Source organism: Pseudogymnoascus destructans, assembly GCF_001641265.1.
Source record: "Pseudogymnoascus destructans isolate 20631-21 unplaced genomic scaffold scaffold_60, whole genome shotgun sequence".
NCBI lineage: Eukaryota > Fungi > Ascomycota > Leotiomycetes > Thelebolales > Thelebolaceae > Pseudogymnoascus > Pseudogymnoascus destructans.
This window is the reverse complement of record NW_020167577.1, coordinates 1-22639: the sequence shown is the minus strand read 5'-3', so window position 1 is coordinate 22639 and position 22639 is coordinate 1. Positions and strand designations below refer to the sequence as shown.

The 22639-nt window shown below is 49.7% G+C and overlaps 3 protein-coding genes across 3 annotated transcripts; 1 reads left to right on the top strand and 2 right to left on the bottom strand.

Annotated features, from left to right (window-relative positions):
- Nucleotides 1-3233: 3233 nt before the first annotated feature.
- Nucleotides 3234-3911, top strand: VC83_09565 (uncharacterized protein; the record flags this gene model as incomplete). The annotated part of the gene is made up of 1 exon (XM_024472978.1): nt 3234-3911. The coding sequence occupies one exon, from the start codon at nt 3234-3236 to the stop codon at nt 3909-3911; it is 678 nt and encodes a 225-aa protein (XP_024319521.1).
- A 972-nt stretch (nt 3912-4883) lies between these two features.
- VC83_09564 (uncharacterized protein) lies at nt 4884-5443 on the bottom strand (the record flags this gene model as incomplete). The annotated part of the gene is made up of 1 exon (XM_024472977.1): nt 4884-5443. The coding sequence occupies exon 1, from the start codon at nt 5325-5327 to the stop codon at nt 4884-4886; it is 444 nt and encodes a 147-aa protein (XP_024319522.1). The 5' UTR covers nt 5328-5443.
- Nucleotides 5444-12961: 7518 nt separating this feature from the next.
- Nucleotides 12962-14154, bottom strand: VC83_09563 (uncharacterized protein; the record flags this gene model as incomplete). Its single annotated transcript, XM_024472976.1, has 4 exons — nt 12962-13289; nt 13344-13483; nt 13545-13866; nt 13916-14154. The coding sequence occupies 4 exons, from the start codon at nt 14152-14154 to the stop codon at nt 13004-13006; spliced, it is 987 nt and encodes a 328-aa protein (XP_024319520.1). The 3' UTR covers nt 12962-13003.
- Nucleotides 14155-22639: the final 8485 nt, after the last annotated feature.

Genomic DNA, 22639 nt, shown 5'->3' with positions numbered 1-22639 from the left:
TAACCAGCTGATGATATTAGTACGCGACGTTGGAGAGCAGTCTAGCGATGATGTTAGTGAGGAAGAGCAAGCCAGCAACCAGGAAGGCGATGCTGAGGACCAGATCATACGCGACATCGAGCAGTGGAAGGAGGCAGCACAGGAGCGCAGGTTGACACTGCTAGCCAAGCCGCGGCTGATGAGCTAGACCCATGGCTACGATACACTGGGTGGAACGAGGTTCTTCAGGAGTCACAGGTTGATATTTATCCAGACGTACAAATACGCGCGTGAGCCAGAGGAGAAGGAGACCAAATTACAACGACTGTTACGTGCATGGGATCGGATTCTTGAACGCTGTCTTGATACGCTAGCAAATATGGACCACAAGGATGTACTAAAGTGGTGGGCATCACCAAAGAATGAGGTTGCGAGCCAGCATCCATTCGAGCTTCACCAGAGCGTTCAGTCGGTTCATAAGTGTAGTGCAGTATGGCAGAGGTTCATCTGTTACATGATGAGGACGGCGACAGTTGACTGGGAGGATGATACAGGTATGTGGATGGTTACTATGGTGGTTACTATGGAAGAGGCAAACCCATCTGCGCAAAGCGCACGGCGTCAACGAGTGTGGAGGGTTGGGTGATAGGATATATCAAACCCAGACTCGTGTGGGTGTTTACTATAGTAGTTACTATAGAAGACCCCAACCCATCCGCGCGAAGCGCACCAGCGTCCCGCAACGTGTGTGGAGGGTTGGGTGGTAGGATATATCAAACCCAGACCCGTGTGGGTGTTTACTATAGTAGTTACTATAGTATATGACCCAAACCCGTCCGCGCGAAGCGCACCAGCGTCCCGCAACGTGTGTGGAGGGTTGGGTGGTAGGATATACCAAACCCAGACCCGTGTGGGTGTTTACTATAGTAGTTACTATAGAAGACCCAAACCCGTCCACGCGAAGCGCACCAGCGTCTTGCAACGTGTGTGGAGGGTTGGGTGGTAGGATATATCAAACCCAGACCCATGTGCGCGAAGCGCACAGCATCACGAAACGTGTGTGGAGGGGGTGGGATATATCAAACCCAAACCCATCTGCGCGAAGCGCACGGCGTCACACAACGTGTGTGGAGGGTTGTGTGGTAGGATAAATCAAACCCAGACCCATCTGCGTGAAGCGCACAGCTTTACACAGTGAGTAGATGGTTACTATAGTAGTTACTATAGTATATAACCCAAAACCATCTGCGCGAAGTGCACATTGGCAACGTGTGTGAAGGGTTACTATAATGATTGCTATAATATTTACTATACTGACTTCATTAGAAACTGGCGTGGAATTCACCCATGCTCAGTGGCAGTCAATCCAACAGATCCATACGCACTTGCAAACTGAACCCAATAATGAAGACGATCAGGATCCATTACTCACAGCCGAATTGATGCGACTGTGCATGCTAGTCGTGATGCAGGACACTAGCAAGATTGGGCTGTACGAGTCACCATTGATGCATTACTTAGCTGTTCGTGGGATCGATCCACTTACCAAATCGCTATATCCACCACTTGCATACACACCAATACTTGGACGTGTGTTATGGATCACACGGCTGCTTATGCTTGAGATCGCAGTACCATTAGAGCCATGGCCAGAATTAAGACTCCAGAGCAAAGAGGATATTGAATCAATTCCCGAGCGAATCCACAAGCTACGGAGGACCCATCTCTGTGAAGGCTCATTCTCACCAACGTCAAGCATCTTGAGTCAATTAGCTATGGGGAAGAAGTATAACCAGCTGCATGAGTCGCCAGCGAACATCCACTGGTCACGCGATGAACAGACGATTTATTATCTTGGAATGGGAGTTGAGCTTGAAAAGGTTAGGGAAATGTGCCATGACTTGATAGGATTACTACAAATTACTATACAATCTGGCGTTTGATTCAGAGCTGCCCATGGTAGATTTGAGCCAGATCGTTGACAGCATGGCTTGGAACACGAAATTTCGACAGTCTGAGTACAGCTTCATCAACCATGTTAAGAATCGAGAGCGTACGGATGTAGGTTATCAGTATCTGCTTAAACGTGCAAGGAAGGGAAGCAAGGAGTGGCAGTTGCTTCAAAGAGCAGGCGATGGATCATACAAATGGAACGACTCACAGAAGCAGGCGTACTTGAATCAAGAGCGTCAGTTCTTACGAAAGTTGATGGTTACTTTGCATGTCACAGGTGGCCAGCCAGCTCGAGGACCAGAGATTGGATCGATCAAGGTTAGTAACAGTGTGTATTCAGCGCGGAACATATACGTCATTAATGGGCAGATGTGCTTCTTAACCATGTACGATAAGGCAAGAAAGAGGAGGGGAAACACAGATTACATTGTTCGGTTCTTGCCCAATGAGGTCAGTCAAGTGTTAGCACAGTACTTGATATATATCCGACCATTTGGCAGGGCATTAGACCAACGAGAGTCAGAGTACTTGTTTGGTGATAATCGAGGGCCATGGGCAGGAGAAGAGCTCACGCAAGCTTTAAGCAAGGCAACAAGTAAGGGGCTAGGTGTACGGTTGACAGTGCAGAGCTGGCGACACGTAGCCATTGGAATTGCTGTACGGCATTTTACTACGAGCAAGCAAGACGTGGGAGAAGGACGATGAAGAGGATGAAGGAGAGTTTGCAGAGGGTGATGATGAAGAAGAGTTGGAGCAGAACACATTCCGACATATCATGGTTAGGTTGAGTTTATAGTAATGATATAGTAAGCGCTATTTATGGTAGTACCATAGTATGGTACTATTGTTTATAGTAATTATTATAGTAATCATTATGGTAATTAGTACTAACATTAAACAGACAATCAGGGCATGGGCAGAGAGTAGCCCAAGCTCATTATGCAGTTGACGGAGCATTCTTGCATCGACTAGGCCCAGAGTTAATCACAGCATATGAGCAAGCTTCAGTAGCATGGCACGAGTTGTTAGGGTTGGCACAGGCTGAGGGGAAAGGAAAGCATGGGCGACAAGCCAGCCAGCAATTAACACCAGTTTGGCATCAAACGAGAGAGGAGAGAGAGCAAGCATGGGGTGAAGGCAAAGGCATTAGATGGGTTGCGACGGATCTATGGCCCACAAGCGCAGCCACGATCTGAAGGACAAGCTGCAGCACTACAACTTGTTCACCAGCCCCCAGTCACATCGATTATCGTGTTGCCCACAAGCAGTGGCAAGTCAGTGCTGTTCTTTCAGTGGCTGCCATGGCTGTTGACCAGACAGTGATTGTGGTCGTTCCATTCACAGCACTAGTTGAAGATATCGTGGCTCGAGGACAGGCTGCTGGGCTGCACTGTAAAGAGTGGAGCTATAGTAATCATTATAGTAGTCAAGAGTTGGTGCAGCTGCTGGTTGTCAGTGCTGACCAGGCCGTCAGTGGGCAGTTTCTCCACAAGGCTAAGGGGTACGAGTTGAATGGGCAGCTAGCTCACATGTTCTTTGATGAATGCCATGTTGCATTTACAGATACATCATATCGAGAGCGGCTTCGAGAGCTGTGGAAACTACGGTACTTAAAGTGTCCATTTACAGCATTAACAGCCACATTGATGGTTGAGCTAGACGATGTATTACGAGACAGGCTATTAATTGAGGATGCAGTACTACTACGATGGAGCACTGCACGGCCGACCATTCGATATCAGGTGCAGGATAGTAAGGAAGAAGCAGCATCTGCGGTCGGACTTCGATTACTAGAAAGACTACTATACTTGCCAGATGGGAAACGTGGAGTGGTTTATGTACGGAGCTATGCAACTGGCGACTTAATCAGCAGTGCTTTAGAGTGCTCATTTACAAGGCACGCGCAGATGATAAGGGCGAAACACTACAGAAGTGGGCTCAAGGAAGTGGAGGATGGATTGTGGCGACAGGAGCATTAGGGACAGGAATTAATATTCCAGGGATCATATATGTGGTGCATATTGATAGGCCATATGGATTGACGAGCTTTGCTCAACAGTCAGGAAGGGGAGGAAGAGAGGGAGAGGTTAGTGAGTCGATAATCGTCACACTAGTACAGAGTGTAGGGGTAAAGAGTCAAGGGTTGATGAGCGAGTATTCAGTGGAGCAGGTGGATGAGGATGCAATGACGGAATATATCCAGAGCAGGGAGTGCAGGCGAGTAGTATTAGGGCACTACTTTGATGGGGTAGTAGAGGGAGTGAGCTGTGTAGGGTCGGACAGCGTGCTATGCGATTTGTGTTTGAGCCAAGTGGCAGTAAGGAAGAGAGGTGAGGAGGAGGCGATTACTATAAAGGTTACTATAAATGATGGTAGTAGGAATGATGGCAGGGAAAGCACGGGTGGCAGGATTCAGAGTAAGATGAAAGAGGTAGAAGAAGAGGAAGAGCAGATGAGAGGGGTGATGAATAGGTTAAAGGGGGGATGCATATATTGCGAGCTAGTATATGGCAAAGGGAGGCAGCACGAGTACGTTGATTGTATGGAAGCAGAAATGGAGGGATGTGGGATTGCAGGGTATGAGGAATGGCGTGGGGGGGTTGATTTAAGAGGACTAGGGCAGTGCGAAGAGTGTGGATTGTCAGTAAGGTATGTCGACGGTGGGAAGGGGGGGTTGTGAGGATGGCAGAAGAGAGGTGTGAGTATGAGGGGGTGATGCTAGTAGGGATATTCATATTATTCCAACAGGGGTATTTACAAGGAGTGGCAGAAGTAGGGGGGTTCCAAGGGAGGTATCCCGAGGAGATATGGGGATGGATGAAGGAGAGGGAAGAAAGGATGAATAGGGTTGAGAGCAATTGGATGTTAGTATGGCGAGAAGCATGTAGGATGTTAGAGATGATGAGGGATGAGCGTAAGGGTTTATAGTAATTAGTATAGTAAACTACCATCTATGCTAACCCTAGCTCGAATGCCAGACTAGCCTTTGGAATATTTCGAGGCAACACTCTCGCTCTGATACTCAGTTTGAGGGAGGGGAGCTGTGCCTGCCAGCCCTTGGCTATAGGATTCCCTTCCAGCCAGGGGATGTTGTCCTGTTCCGCTCTGCAGTCCTCGAGCACTGGATCGCGCCCTTCGAGGGCACGCGGTACTCGTGCCTCTTCTTCACGAAGCAGAGCAACCGGCAGCCAGGTGAGGAGGAGTAGAGGGCTTGTCTCCTGGTCCATTTCCGGACTCACGTTCTTGCAGGGACGGTAGGTTGACGGTCTCGCAATCGAGTGGAACGTTCGCTGACGTTTCCTGTGCAGCTTTGCAAGGGGAACAAATTGACGTACTCCGATTGTTGATCGGACTTTCGATGGTGGAGATATTCCGGTTTTGGTCGGGCGATGCATGGGAGGGGTGATTGGGGGAGCATGTTATAGGATGGATTGTAATATCCTGACGCGGCATGCAGATGGTGCGTTCGATAGCGTTAATAAAAGTGATTTGCAAGACGAATCAAATGGCGTACTCCGATTTGTGATACGAGTTGAGACGGGTGAGATATTGCAGATTTCGCTGGGGGACAGTAGGGGTGGTGGAGCACCTACTCTGAGGGATTATAACCTTTGCAGCTACGGCGGAAACTTCACGTTCGATATCGTCATTGGAAGAGATTTGCAAGAGAAATCGAATGGCCTCTTACGATTTTTGATACGACTTGAAACGAGTGAGTTATTTCGGATTTGTTGGGCCGGGCCCAGGAAATGGGGCCCCATGGTAACATGTGAGAAGGATTCCAACTTTTGCAGCGACGTCTGAAACTTAACGTTCGGTATCGTCAATGGAAGATATTTACAAGGGGAATCGAATGGCGTATCCCAAGTTTTGATCCGAGTTCAACTGGTGAAGATATTCCGGATTTAGACGGGTGGCAGTGGGTAGGAAGGCCAAGGGGGATGGTTACATATGAGACGTGGTATAACTTGTGCAGCAGTGCGCTGAACTTAACGTTCGATAGCGTTATTGAAAGAGGATTGCAAGGGGAACAAAATGGCGTACTCCTTTTTTTGATACGAGAAAAAATGGGTTAGTTATTTCGGATTTCGTCAGGTGCTTGGTGGCTGAGGGACTGGCTGAGTATAGTTTATGAAGGCTAATAACGCCTCCAGCGATGGATCAAATCTATCGTTCGATAGGGGAAATTGGACAACGTTGCAAGACGAACAAAATGGCATACTCTGATTGTTGATATGAGTTGAAACGAACAAGTTATGGCGGATCTTGTCAGGCGGTAAGTGGCAGGGGGGGGCTGAGCATAGTTTTCAGAGGCTAATAACTTTTACAACAACAGACGAAACCAAACGTTCAGTATCGTTATTAAGGGAGATTTGCAAGCGGAATCGAATGGCGTCCTCCGATTTTTGATACGAGTTGAAATGATCGTGTTATATTGGATTTCGATGGGTGGCAAGAAGAAGAGGGCATAGAACGGGAAGTGGTATAAATGCAGAGCGGAGAGGCAAGATCAAACGTTCGATATCGTAATTGAAAGAAATTTACAAGGGGAACAAAATGGCGTCTTCCGATTTACGATGCGGTTTGAAACGATGGAGATATCCCAGATTCCGCCGGGTGGCAAGGGTGCAGTATGGGCATGGCACGTGAGTGGCGATAGCTTCTGCAGCGATGGGTAGAATATAAAGTTCGATATCGTCATTGAAGGAGAATTACGAGGGGAATCAAATGACGTCTTCCGATTTTTGATACGGCTTGAAATGGCCGAGGTATTCCAGATTCCGATGGGTGGCAAAGGGTGGTGGGGGGCTAGGTATGAGAAGAGTCACATGTTCTGCAGGAGCGGGCGGAATTTATCGTTCGACACCACCATTGACAGAGGTTTACAAGCGGAACAGAATGGCTACCTCCGATTTCTGATACGAGTTTAAGTGAGAGAGTTATTTCGGATTTGTCGAGTGGTAGGGGCAGGTGGAGCCTAGGCTGCGCACTACTCGCCCAATACTCGGCTCACTCACTCAGTGGGTTACTCAGCTGGGTGAGTAGCTGAACCTTTCACTCGACTCGGTGAGTGAGGCCAATACTCAGTTACTCTGTAAAACAGTGTGCGGCACAGATACCTGATTACCTGTGGTGTTCAGGTAATTACCTGGGTAATTACCTACCTGGGCTCATTCTCAAAATACCTGAGTATCCCGGTATTTTCAGATACTTACCCAGATACATGCCAAGTATTGCCAAGTGTAGCCAAGCCGCACAAATGCTAACGTTGAAATACTCGTCTTCATGCTTGATATGGTGATAATTGCCGTGAAAATGAGTGACTCTCCGTTGTCAGACGTGCCGACGGACCTTGATGGCTATAATCCTCACGATGAGCCAGCCCTACCAGGGCTTTTTACCCTTTTTCAGCAATCAAATCCAATTCCTGTCCGTCTACACCCGCCTAGCCAAATGCTACCGCCAACGCAGTCGCTGCTGTTCACGAAGGAACTATATTCAAGAATACTACTTGAGAGCAACCCGCCAACTATCAAAGTATGCTGTATGCAGCCTAATTGCGGATACTCGCCCGCAGCTCAAACCCATGCTCAAGCTGCTGCTTCAACTGGCAATCTTTGGAAACACTATAGTCTTAAGCATAAAGGAATCTATGATGCTCTTAAACACAAGAATACAGCGCCTTCAAGTCAATCTAGCAGCACATCATCATTTTTTGAGCCTCGGAGACCAGCGACCCATGAATCAAGACCAACAAACAATCCAGCCAAATATAGAGAGTTAGTGCTATCGTTTATAGTATCTAATAACCTGTCTTTACGCATTATCGAAAGCTATTCATATCGTCAATTAGTACGGTTCTTAAGTCCATCTGTGTTATCACTTTCGTCAAGAACATTGCACCGAGAACTACAACGCCAATTCTCATATCACCGAGGCATACTACAGCTTGAACTCCATTCTCATATTATACATGGAGGCCGGATATCCATAACGACAGATGCATGGTCTGCACGGAACTATACAGAGTATGCTGCTGTTACCGCTCATTGGATTAATGATAAATGGCAGCAGAAATCAAAATTGCTTGATGTGATACATCTTCAAGAGCCTATTCATAGCGGTGAATACTTAGCTCAGCAATTAGCAGCTGTAACAGATAGTATAGCTATTACAGGCGCTATCTTTACATGCACCCGAGACAACGCATCATCAAATACTGTGATGCTCTCAGAATATGAGAAATTGGCTAGCAACGCCCAAACATCAACTCAACAACCTTGGACATTTACTGTCAAAGAAGGCGATGTCCGGTGTATTGCACATATCATAAATCTCGCAGTTCAAGCCGCTCTTACGAGTTTAAAAGCAGAACCAGATGTAGAGACAGAGACATACCGGTGTGAGCAAGGTGCAGCTCGGATTCCATTTAGTAGAGATAGTCATGTGGAAGTCATGAATGCTCTTGCAAAGCTACGAAGACATATCTATGTCTTTCGTAATCGACGAGCATGGAAGGATGCTTTACAACGACAAGTCAAAGCTATAGGTTTAAAACCACAGCAACTATCACTTGATATGCCAGTACGATGGAATTCAACACATCGTATGCTTGATACAGCATTAAAACTCCAAATACCAATCACAGCAGTATGCATAACACAACAGCTTGATATTAGTATGAAAGATATTGCATTAACTACAGGAGATTGGGCTGTTATTAAAGATCTTGAACGACTGTTCTTAATATTTCTCAAACCATCAAGACGGCTACAAAGTGATACATATCCGTCACTTAACTTTGCTATTCCACTTTATCTTAAAATGATAAATAAAGTTAAGAAGATGCAACAAGAAGTTGGCGAGCACTCAGCAATTGGTATTGCATGCACAGTAGCTTATCAAAAGCTTCACGCGTATTATACTCTTGCAACAAATCAGCAATGTAAGCACTCAGCTGTAGCTACAATTTGCGATCCACGGATGAACCATACAGTGTTTAAAAAGATATATCCAGATAGTACAGATCATGTACGAATCACACGGGCAAGAGCACAGTTTGAAGATGTTTGTAGAACATATAAGACACGGCAATATCATCTTGATACAGAGCGTATTGAACGTGAAACAGCTCTTGCAGATGCATTAGGAAATGCAAATACTAGAGTGCAAGAACCAGATTCTGATGAAGATTTATTTGCATCAGAGGGTATATCATTTGAAGAACCAGAATGGAAACGATGGATGCTTGAACCACGGCCTGGTGAGCATACTGATATTCTCAAATATTGGTCTGCAAAGCAATATCAATATCCAATAATTGCTCAAGTTGCTCGAGACCATCTTGCAATTCCTGCGACATCAGCACCATCAGAACGGGTATTTAGCAATGGTAGCGATATCATTACTAAGAAAAGGAATAGATTGTCGCCATCGACAATTAGATATCTGCTTTGCTTACGGAATTGGGGTTATTTACCAGATGCCGACAGCGACGGTGATGATGCAGATGATGAGGCAGAAGAATAGGAATAGGGGCTGTCTATTTTATTATTATATTTGTCACGAGTTTCACTTTTCTAGTTACATATTCTAGTTACATATCATTATCTATTTCAAATATCAAAAGCGTCATTTTTGTATACGGAATTGAGGCTCAACTACCTGCTAAAGTATCTGTAAATACCTACCTTACCTGAGCAAAGTCGCTCAGATACTTACCTTACCTGGCGAGGACCCAGATACTACCTGGGTAGTATCTGCCGAACACTGCTGTAAAAACCCAGTGAGTACTCGGCTGTCACGTGTAAGATATATGCATTACGTGAACAGTCCCTCATACGATTAATACTGTTTTATGGTTACAGTTGTAAGTTAACTTAAAGTATTACATTTATCAGCATCACTCTACCATCTCTAATAAGCTGTGAGAACGAATCACGTATATTCCTCTATCTAAGTACCACGATTATCAGAAGATTATCAGAACACTATATTATATATGCTCAAGAACATCTTTCCACCTTGCTTGATGAGGCCGGCCAGACCTACTAATACCTAAAGTATTTATAGGGTCTTGACGAGTAGCTTGAAAGATATCAAGTAGATCTCTTCCAGTCTTCCGAGGGTGTTGGATAGGCGTTGGTGGCGAGGACGGCATATCCTTATCTTCATCGTCATGAATAGTTGGAAGTATAGGCTCCTCATTATTACCATCTTCTCTTATATCTTCATTATCTGGGATATCGTCATCTGGGATGTCGTATAAGGTCTCGTTAAGACGGTCAGCCCTATCTCTTTCTTCACCTTGTTGGTAGCGCATTTGTCGTTCTTCATGTGCAGCTTGTGATAAGTCTTGCTGTTGCTGTGGCCGCTGAGGATTAAACGGAGGATATTGTACCTTTGAATATGTCTCTCGGATATGTGTATTTGATCGTGGTTCTTCTTCATCGCTGATATATTGTAACTCGATAGAATTGCACATCCGTTGTCGTTGTGCCTCATACTCTTCTTCGACTTGCTCCTCAGTCATATCAACGACGTCCATCATATCTGCAAGCTTGTCACGATGACCTTGACGATTCTTGTATTGTCGAGAGTAATATATAAGCATAATACTCTTAATCGTCTCAGGATTAAGTTGACCACGTCGGTGGCCACATACGTCCCTTGCGGCACTAAAGACTCGCTCAACTCCAGACTCAGCAGCAGGAATACAAAGTATATCACGAGCCATTGCTGATAGACCAGGAAATTGCTCTTCCTTTTGTTGCCAAAATAGCAATATCTTTGTGTAGATATGTGCTATACAAGTTAGAATAAGATTATCAGAAGATTACCAGAAACTTACGAGCATCAAGATAGAGATCAGCCTCATTCACATATTCCTCTCGCTGGCCCCGAGTCCCATTTAATGTCTGACTTTGCTGCAATACTAAGGCTAATGGATCCATATCTGCATCTCGTAATCCTGATTGACTCGCAACTCGCACTGTAGAGTACTGCTCTTTATAAAGAGTCCTAAACTGTTGTTCAAACTCTGTCTCCCAATTTCGTATTGAAAAGTCAAGCTTGCAAACCTTTTTGTTAAAGTGTGAGAGCTTCACACTAGGATTTAAGATACTAGCAAATGCGAAGATAGATCCAGTATTTGTGTATAGCTTGTTATAATACTTCCTAATCTTTTTCTCTGCAGCATCGATTGCTAAAGTCATCTTTGCTGCCCATGGATATGTCTTATGCCGTAGCCGGTGCCGAGTTCCTTCAAGCGTTGATAAGAGTTTTTGATATACTCCAAGTGTATAGCAGACAGTAGGTCCGGCTGACGATCCAATGTTTGTTGTAAAGAAGTTGAATGGCCTTGTAAGATCAATGATGTATTCGATGTGCTTCCATTCTAGCTCGCTAAGTCTGAACATGTGAGCACCATGATCGCCTCGAGTATATTGATTGATTGTTGACTTGAGTTGCTGTGCTCGCAGAAGCATATGGCATGTCGAATCCCATCGAGTTGATACATCTTGAATAAGTCGAAGAAGCCTCTGAGATGATTGACCCCGGTTCATGTTTGCCTTTTGCAAAGTCATAAACCTGTTCCTTCGAGTTTGACTTGAATTAACAAAGATAGTGAGCTTCCGGAGCTATGAGATATTAGAAAAGACTACCAGAAGTTTACCAGAACTAACAAGAGAATATATACCTTTCCAAGTGTAAATCCAATACCCTTGTCCTTCTGCAACTTTGCAAGGCCCTCCATCTGATTCTCTTCTTCCCAGTTTATTAAGATCTCTTGATTTGTTGGCGTAATCCGGATTCGACCAAGGAGAGCACTAAGGGCAAGTTGAATAACGTGAGCTAGGCAGGGTATGTGTTGTACTTTTCCTCCAATGAAATGCTCGTTGTCTGCAATACTATCAAGCATTATTTCCACATCTCTCATCATTGAAGTGTTGTTTGACGCATTATCAGTCGTAATGGATATAATTCGTCCTTCTAAATGCTGCCTTGTGATAACTTTTTCAAGTATTCCACATAACTCAGCACCAGTATGCTCTGTATATATAGGTTCAAACCCAATCAAGACCTCTTGCATTTTCCAATGACGGTCGATAAATGATGCAATAACACCCATAAATGAAAGTCGAGTAACACTTGACCAACAGTCGAGCGATAATGCAATCTTTGAACCAGGAACAACATCTTGTAGCATCTCTTCTTCGATTTGTGTGAGCTTTGTTGTTAAGAGGTTTCGAATAGTTGTTGCTGAGGGTAGTGGATAGTGAGGATTCTGTAAGATAGCAAGCCTTTTCCATTCAGGATCCTCGACTGAGCGGAACGAGCTATGAGTTGAGATAACTGTGTATAGAACTTGTTCGTAAAATGCCTCTTGTGTGAGAATATGATCCTATTATAGATATTAGCCTATATAATTCTGGTAATAATCTGGTAATCCTTACCTGTTGAGGTCGCATCTGATTGATTCGCATTTGATAGAGACTATCCTTACCCATCCGTGACTTCTTTTTGCAAATGTCTGATGCAAGATGTGTTGCCATAGACTTTGGGCCAGCAGACTTGATTGCAGGATGCGTAAGGGCCTTCGAACAATAGGTACAAATGACACATGGTTCTCCAGAAAGCCGGTCTGCTCCTTGGTGATAACTTCTCCAGTATTGAGAACTCTGGTTGGTTGAATCCCATGCAATCTTCGTAAGGAGTTTTGTAGTATGATCTGAGTGTTGTTCATACCATCGTGATAGCTTCCACCACTCAATGAATACATCGTGTGTATCCTTAGTCCATTTGATGAATTGGTTTAATTTGCCAGTATATTCGAGGCCCGCAGGGATTTGATTTAATGAAGGTAGTCGTTGAGAAGAGGGAAGAGAGTCTGAGAATATATTAGAAATAGGATTGTCAGAGTCAAACAACTCTGAATATTGCGATGACATTTGGCAAGTAGCAAATTGTTTGATTATCAGAAGATTACCATAAGTCTGGCTACGATGAAATACTTAAATCTCTATAGCCCCTATTCGCGTCGGAAAATCAAATACTCCATTTCTCTCCTCTACTCTAACTCCAGAAACAACATATCCTGTGCAGCTGATACCTTAGCCCACTTTTCCTTATCAAATTTCTTAGAGTAGACAAGTAAGAACGCCTCTTTGAAGCTAGAACTATGAGTGGAGACTTGTAACCATCCGTTGTCGACAAGATTGTAAGACTTTGGGTACCACTGCGCAGGTCCTGGTAATTGGGCCCACTTTCCAAACTTCCAAGCTGTAAAGTTTGTCCAAACTGCCTGCTCGTACAAACAGAAATATTTATGTGGTGGGATAACGTTGTGAAAAGTGCTATAATAAACAATTAGTATCTCTAGAAGATTGCTAGAATGATCAGAGACGTACCCTTCTTCTACATCAATCCATGGCATATATTCAAAGAGATGCTCAGGCTTCTTTCTCAGCTTTCCAGCCTTTCTCGTATATGAGCGGATACAGCTATCCCAGAAATGTTGCCACTTGCGGAAATTGGACTCTTCATGGGCCTATCAACCGTTAGTATTACCAGAAGATTACCAGAAGATTACCAGACTATGAGGTACCAACATCAATGCGTGCTTGAGTTAAGAGAGCCTGGATGCTAGCGATCTCTTCATCAGAAAGCTCATCTGGTAGAACAGCCTCTTCATTTAAAATATCGTCGCGCCGTAACATAAGCTCCAACTCTAAATCGTCTTCAACCTCAGTATCCTCCCATTCGCTGTTATGATCGTCATCGATTGGGATACTGGTGATACCCTCAAATGCAGCAAGCTCAGACAGAAGTTGTGGCGGAGTAGATGGTGGGGCTTGTGGAGAAGAAGAAGGGGCGCTAGTATTCTTGACTTTCTGATTCGCAATGCAAGATGCATGGGTGCCCTTTTCAGTCCTGTTTATAGTTAGATTAAGGCTACCAGAGATTACCAGAAGGAACTTACCGAACACGAATACGCTCAACCTTCAATTCATTCTGTAGACGTGTCTTGTCTTCAGCAGAGGCAGCGATATACTTTGCAGACTTGTATAACTTCTTTAAGTAGTAGCTCAGATCGCCATGGTCAGCCTTGAGTGCTAAATGAACAGCCTTCTCATCTTCAGTAAGGTTGGAGACGCGGTTGCGAGCTTTGATAGTATTCAAATTAGTGGAGAGTTCTTCAGGTGCCTTGCGTTTCGCCATGCTAAACACGTGATTAGCAGAAGATCATCAGAAGTTCTGACTGTAGAATCAAGATAATAAACTTGAGGTCCTAGTAAAGAGGTAAAGCGCAAAAGAGAAGAAGAATGTGTAGATCGGAACGTAACCAAGGAAGGTGGTTGGTTGTAAGGTTGTTGTTTTTTTAAAGTTGCAAACAATTATATTCGTCAAGGAATATTCACCTGCAAATAATTACTGTTCTAAACAACACTACAATGCATACCTTCAAATAAAACACATACCTTTCAACCTCTACCTCTTTCTTTACTCTTTCTACAACATCCTTGCTACAAACTCACTGTAAGTCAGCGCTCCTAATAGTCCAAACAGTCAGTCTGGAAACCTCAGACTGGACTGTTAGTCGGTCCGTCATGGTCAGACTGGACTAGTCGTCAGTCTGTCATGGGCAGACTGGACTGTTGGTCTGTTCGTTATCGTCAGACCAGACGGACGGTCCGGTCCGTCTTTGCCAGACTGGACTGTTGGTCCGTCCGTCATCATCAGACCAGACTGCAGTCTGGACTGCAGTCTGGACTATTAGTCTAAATCACAACATATGACTTGTAGCCTTTGCTATCTACGATTCTACCTCCAAGCTCCCCTATGTCATCTCCACTGTGTCTGATCCCCCACCGCTCTCATCGCGCCCCAATGCATCAGAGTGGTTGAACCCAGCAGCCGCATCGACATAGCGACACTGGACTCTGCAATTAGCTGACGGTAGTCCTCACGAAGCAGAAAACTCACATCTGATGGGACTATCAAGGCGCTGCTGTCCCAGGAACGTAGACATTCTACGAGATTTAAAGTTTCAGCGTCCATAGCTCCTCGCTGATTGGTTACCGTAAGTTTTGATTTCGAGAAGAGTCGCTCTGTCCCAGAAGACATGGCTGCAATAGAAAGAATGTCAATGGCCATCAATGACAAGCTAGGGAATCGTTTTCGCTGGGCCACCTCCAGCCACCATTTCAGCGGGTCTGGTGTCATCACAACAGGCTCACGGCAGTACACTTCGTACTCGTCATCGTCTGTGTTGAAAATCGTCGCCTTCTGCTCATTCATCCACATTTTGTACCCATTTAGCCGCCTCGTAGTTGGCTCCTCTGCTGAGCCTGGTCGAAGAACCGGCAAGGAAGAAGTTGATTTGTACGATTGCCTCCACAGCTGCCCTACCCGAGATTTAGCTCTCTCAATCCATTCCGTCTTGTCTTCCCAAGTCTTCTCCATGTATGCCCACTTGAAAGAAGGGTTTAAGACTGTGGCTGCTGAATAGACTGGAGAGTCTTCTGTCAATTCATAGTAGTCGGCCAGTTTGGCCCAAGCAGTCTCCATCATCGTAGCCAAGTGGGGGATGGTGGTGGCCTCCCTGGCGGCCTCGATGTGGTGTAGGAGATAATCCATGGTGGGAAGAACGTCGGCGATGGAATTTTGAACGCCCTCGTTGGCCATTGTTGCGTCGTGGAATGGTTCCAGAAATTTGTGAATCTCAGCCAAAGTTACCCAATCAGACGGAGTCAGGGCATCCTCTTGTAGAGCAGGCTCTTGTGCGCAAAATACGGTGATAGCTTGCCTGACTTTAGGCCTGAGAGGCCTTTCAACCATTTGGTACCATGAATTCCAACGAGTGTCATTGTCACGCCGTAGCCTGAGGCCGTCGGTGAGAACAGTAAACGTTTGAAGCCTCTGGGGGGTCCAAGTGATATAGACCACGATATTATGAAGCTTTCCTATCGCCCCTCGCTTTCTCCATTCCTCAATCTCCTCTTCGGACGGCCCACCATAGGAGCCTGTCGTCCGCGGCCGTTTTCCTATGAGAAATTCCATCACGGCCAGGTTTATGATATGGCCGGTACAGCGAAGCCAGTGAGGAAGAGGGTCGTAGAAAACATCAAACTCTCGCTCCAGTTTGTCAGAGACCTACCCCTAGAAGCGGCCGTATCTGTAGTGCAAATTGGGAATCCCCACGCGAGCGACCCCTGTCGCTCGCGCGCGCACGGGCCATTGTGGAGCGATTATTGTGCAGCAAATTGGGAGACCCCCGGGACGGCGCAGGCGCATCAAGCACGCATACAGAGCATGCAACGAAGGGCGAATAGCGCACACACACCGCTCGCGCAAGGGAAGGATGGCGGCCAGCTTCTCCTACCTCGCAACTCACGGGGTGCTGCTCTGCCGCGACTGCGGGACCTGCCTCATGCCCGCGCGCGCCAGCCAGGAGTGGCACCTGAGGCACCCACCCCACGACCTCAAGGGGCCGGAGCTGCGCACCCTGCTCGACCTCTTCGCGACGCATGAGCTGCGGCCCCCGGGACAGGTCGCCCTGCCAGACCAGCCCTGCATCGCCATCGAGGGACTGCGCCGCCATCCGGCATTCTCCTGCATCCTCTGCGACGACGGCCGGCCGACCCTGACCCGGTCCGGGCCGGCCATCAGGGCGCACGTGTCCCGGGAGCACGGGCAGAAGCCGTCGCAGCAGAGTGAGGGTGGCGCGTGGCAGAGATGCACGGTGCAGACCTTCTTCGCAAAGACCGAGCATGTCCGGTACTTTGTGGTTACAGACGACGACAGGGCGGAAGGGGACGCAGCTACTGCCGCCATCGCCCTCGAGCCGCAGGAGCAGGCCTTCTTCGACCTGGCCGACGCGGACGCGACCATGGTAGCGGACGACATCAAGACGGAGGGCAACAAGGTGCACGGCTTCGACAGCCACCCCTCGGCTGCGGTCCCGTGGCTGAGGCGGACTGGCATCGAGAACCACGTGCGGGGCCTAGAGAAGGACGAGATGCACGCCTCCTTTGCGCTGCCGAAGAGCGCAGATGAGGGAGAGCCCGAGCTGTTCCTGATGCTCGAGGTCATGGACGAGATCCTCGCTGAGGTGCACGGCTGGTGCTTCGACGGGCCGGACTGCATGCTGACGTGGCCGAGGCAGCTCGCGCTGAGCCGCTTCCATGGCGCCCCTACCTCATCGGCACCAGCCAGTTGCAGGGCAGGCAGGGTGCGCGGCTTCGACCCCAAGAAGGAGCCATCCACACTGCGCACAAACTTTGGGTACTGGAAGCAGTTCATGGCGTACTGCTACCGCGTCGCCTACTGCGGCAGCCACTTCACGCCACCTCTGAGCGCGGACCAGGGCAGGCGCCCCGAGGACCGGATCCGGCTGACGGACGAGCAGACGACAGCTTGGGAGGCCGCCCTGGAGTGCGCTGCCGACGGAGACCGCTTAGCGCTGAACGACGCCCTCCGATCCCTCTGCATGGCCCTCGTCTGCCACGAGTTCGGCGGCGACCGCTTCAGCTCGCCGCTCCTCAGCTTCTGCGCGATGCTGAGCGTCAAGCCACGCACCAAGTCGTGGAAGGAGCCGGGCAACTTCAACAGCTGCCTGTCCGGCCTGATCTGGGCTGTGCAGCTGCTCATCTTCAGCACGGCCGCATACCTCGAGAGGTCGGGCGCCGGCAGCACGCTCGAGCACATCAACAGCATCTGCGAGCAGTACCTGCGGCCGGACACGGAGACGCCCATGGGCGAGATACTGGGCTGGCGCCTGCTGCTGTTCGCGGTGTCGAAGGACGGAGTGGGCTCGCACCAGGCGCACTGGGACGAGGACGAGCAGATCCTCACCTACAGGGACGTCGACCTGAACATGGACGAGGTGCAGCAGCTGCTGCTGTCGGAGTTCAGGCAGGCGCAGCATCTGCTGCACGGCGAGCTCATGTTTGGCGCAGCGGGCCTGCCACGGATGCGCGCGTGGGCACTCAAGGACAACCTCGACGCCGACAACTTTAGCTGGCACTTTGGCGAGCACCGGGAGAACGCGGCACTGCTGAAGCCGCTCGCGGGCTCACTGCGCAATGTCATACGGGAGTCGCAGTCACTCCGAGCGTCATTCCTCGACACCACTGCTGCACCTACTGCTGAGGATGGAGAGGATGGAGAGGCTGATGCAGGGGTCACGAGGGTCATGTGGCGACAGAAGGCCATCGACCAGTACGAGGCCGTCGCTGACGAGTTCCTCAAGCGGCTCCTCGTCCTCATCCACATGGCCTCGGGCCAGCCGCTGCGCGAGAGCGAGCTGTTCTCCCTCACCTGGCGCAACACGCAGCGGAGGCGTAGCGTCTACCTCAAGCACGGGCTCGTGATGCTGCACACCACCTACCACAAGGGCCAGCAGCAGACGGGCAGGTTCAAGGACAACATCCGCTTCCTGCCAGCCGCCATCGGAGACCTCCTGCTGGACTACCTCGTCTACGTCGTGCCGCTCCGCCAGGCCTTCCTGCGCCAGTCCTCCCCACGCGCAATCATGTCCGCGTACCTGTGGTGGAAGGACGGGGCCGTGTGGGCCGACAACCGGCTGACGCGGTGCATGGAGCAGGCGTGCGTGCGGGCCAAGGTGCCACGGCTGCACATCGCCAACTGGCGCCAGATGACGGTCAACATTGTGAAGACCAAGTTTGCGGGCGACCTTGCGTGCTTCGAGGGCATCGGGGCCGACGACGACGATGAGGATGCAGAGGAGATGGAGGATGACATCCGGACCATGACGAGGCAGCGGAACCACAGCACGCGGGTGGTGAACCGCAGCTACGCGAACCAGCTGAACGCGAACTTTGGGAATGTGTGGGATGGCCTCATCCGTCGGAACCTGCGCGCGTCATCCCTGTGGAGGGGGCTGTGGGATCTCGACACGGTGCTCGGGGATGCGGTCGCAGCAGCAGGGAAGAGGAAGCGCGAGGCGGCAGAGGTGGCAGGGTCCGACAGGCCGCGGATGCTGAAGAGGATTGCCGTGGGCGTGCACCGGCCGCGGAAGAGGTGGTCTGCTGCAGCCCTGCTGAAGTGCGCGAGGGGGCTCTACCACGACGACAAGCTGCAGTGGAAGTCGGCCGCACAGGAGCGGGCGATGACGGTCGTCATGTCATGGACGGAGCAGGTCGTCGTCATCCTGGGCACCGGCGAGGGGAAGAGCCTGCTGTTCATGCTGCCCTGTGTCCTGCCTGATGCGGGCGTGACGATCCTCGTGCTGCCGCTCGTGTCCCTGCGTGGCGACCTGCTGCGGCGTGTGCAGGAGCTCGGGATAGACCACCTCGTGTGGGCCCCGGGCGAGGAGCGGGACGCACCGCTGGTGTTCGTCACGGTCGAGGCCGCGAGCACGTCTCAGTTCCGGGCGTATGCGCACAGGCTGGCCGCGACGCAGCAGCTCGGCCGCGTCGTGATAGACGAGGCGCACCTCACAATCACGGCGTCCGAGTACCGTCACGCCATGGCCGACCTCGCCCTCATCCGCAGCGTGCGCACGCAGTTCGTCTACCTGACGGCCACCCTGCCGCCAATGCTACAGGCCGCGTTCGAGAGGCAGAACAACCTCGTGAAGCCAAAGGTCGTGCGGGCCTCAACGAACAGGCGGAACCTCTCGTACCTCGTGCAGCGGGCCACAGGGCAGGGGAGCCTGCTAGAAGAGGGCGCGCGGAGGGCCAGGGACGCGTGGCGGGCGAGCGGGCTGCTCGACCAGACCCGAGACAAGATCATACTCTACGTGCGGACACGGGAGGAGGCACAGGACCTGGGCAGCCTGCTCCGCTGCCCGGTCTACACCGCGATGGCCGGCACGGCAGAGGAGAAGCAGGAGCTGCTCAGGACGTGGCTCACAACACCCGAGCTGCCATACATTGTGGCGACGTCGGCCCTTAGCGCCGGCTTCGACTACCCACATGTCCGGCTCGTCATGCACCTGGACGAGCCACGCTCCCTCGTCGACTTTGCGCAGGAGTCCGGTCGGGCTGGGCGTGATGGGAGGGAGGCATACGCAGCCGTGCTCCTGCCGCACAAGTGGCAGTCGCAGGCGGGCAACGCCGGTATGGATGTCGAGACGAGGGCACTCTACCGCTACCTCGAAGGCCGGGAGTGCAGGCGCACGTGTCTGAGTGCGCACCTCGATGAGGCATCAGAGCTTCGGCAGTGCGATGGCACCAGGGATGATGTGGCGTGCGATGTCTGCAGCAGTGGCCCCAGCCCATCACACGTGCCCCGTGACGATGCCACAGAGGCAATGCCGCACACAGGGAGTGCAGCCATCCACGAGAAGCGGCGTTTGGCATACCTCGAGCTCAGCCGCTACAAGGAGGACCTCCTCACCGTGAAGGGGACGTGCCTGCTCTGTCGAGGGCTCGGGGAGCAGTGGGACCACCAGTTCACCAAGTGCCACCAGCGGTTCGACTTCTTCAGGGCGCGCGACCAGGCCAGAAGGAGGGGGCAGGGCCGCGGGCCATGGATCTCAGCTTTCGCGGCGTGCTACTGGTGCTACAACCCACAGTCGGTCTGTCAACGTGCAGACCCGGCCAGTGGCCTCGAGCAGTGCAGGTACGCAGACATCGTGATGCCGCTCTGCTACGGCGTGTTCCACAAGACTGGGGGCGAACAGTGGCTGCAGGAGAGGTTCGGTGAGCAGGCAGTGAGGGCAGGGGCAGCAGGGGCGTTCAATGACGTGGATGTGTTCCTGTCATGGTGTGGGCAGGTGGCCGAGTTTGCAGGTGGGAAGGGCATCTGGGGGGTAAAGATCGCAGCAGCAGCGCTGCTCGAGTTCGAGGCATATTAAACTAGCGAATGGGTGTTCGACTGGTAGCGCCATGTATTTATAATATAGACTGTAGCCATAGAGCCATATTAATTATGTCGTGAGTTGAGAAATATTATTCTCTGCAATTTAAATAAATTGGAACGGATTATAATAATCACACTCCTCGACGAGATATGAACTGCATTAAATTACTGACGATGACACATACCGCCAATACATATGATCTTATTACAGCAATATAAGCTGTATATTAAACGTCGAACTCGAGATGTAGGGTTGACATCTTTTTAAGGTTTTCGCCTAACCGCGTTTGGTTGTGACACTCCCGAACATTGATCGTTGCTATGTTTAGGGCATGGGCTGCCCCCTCCCCATCACCCCCAATTAATCGGAAGCGTTTATAGACCCCCATAGCTCGAATACCAGACTAGCCCTTGGGATATTTCGAGGCAATACTCTAGTTCTGATACTCGTACGATTATCTTATAATTACATACCCAGGTGAGACTGGCAAGGACGAATCCCAACATGCAACTCCCATGTCCACACCACTGCCATGGCCTCTCCCGACCAGGGTTAGAAGATGGGGCATTTTTTAACCGAGATCGCCATTTTCTTAGCGAGATGCCATCAAATCCATCCCCCTTTTCATGTAACTGCGTAGCCCTCGCCCAGACGAACGCAGCCATGCTCCTCCCGGCCTCGGATCTCGACGTTTTTTTTTTTCAACCCAATTTTGATGGGGTGGTCAGTCATGTGAGTTGCCACGCAGCTAGCGGGCGTGGCTCGTCTCAGTCTATATCAGAACTTCTACCGTCAAGTCCAAACTTAGTCCTTTACACATTTTTTCCTTCTCGCGCGGCAACCACCCGGCATTTCTTCACACTTTCTTCACGCCAGCACACAGCTCAGTCTCGAGTGGCAGAGGGGCACACCATCTTGTGTCATCTGTCTTTGGGGATCCTAGACTATACCATCTTATAGTGAGGTACCATCAAAACCTGAGCTCGCGCAACAACCACCCAACATTTCTTCACACTTTCTTCACGCCAGCACACAGCTCAGTCTCGAGTGGCAGAGGGGCACACCATCTTGTGTCATCTGTCTTTGGGGATCCTAGACTATACCATCTTATAGTGAGGTACCATCAAAACCTGAGCTCGCGCAACAACCACCCAACATTTCTTCACACTTTCTTCACGCCAGCACACAGCTCAGTCTCGAGTGGCAGAGGGGCACACCATCTTGTGTGATCTGTCTTTGGGGATCCTAGACTATACCATCGTATAGTGAGGTACCATCAAAACCTGAGCTCGCGCAACAACCACCCAACATTTCTTCACACTTTCTTCACGCCAGCACACAGCTCAGTCTCGAGTGTCAAGAGGGGCACACCATCTTGTGTGATCTGTCTTTGGGGATCCTAGACTATACCATCTTATAGTGAGGTACCATCAAAACCTGAGCTCGCGCAACAACCACCCAACATTTCTTCACACTTTCTTCACGCCAGCACACAGCTCAGTCTCGAGTGTCAAGAGGGGCACACCATCTTGTGTGATCTGTCTTTGGGGATCCTAGACTATACCATCTTATAGTGAGGTACCATCAAAACCTGAGCTCGCGCAACAACCACCCAACATTTCTTCACACTTTCTTCACGCCAGCACACAGCTCAGTCTCGAGTGGCAGAGGGGCACACCATCTTGTGTCATCTGTCTTTGGGGATCCTAGACTATACCATCTTATAGTGAGGTACCATCAAAACCTGAGCTCGCGCAACAACCACCCAACATTTTTCCACGCTTTCTTCACGCCAGCACACAGCTCAGTCTCGAGTGTCTTAGGGTTAGGGTTAGGGTTAGGGTTAGGGTTAGGGTTAGGGTTAGGGTTAGGGTT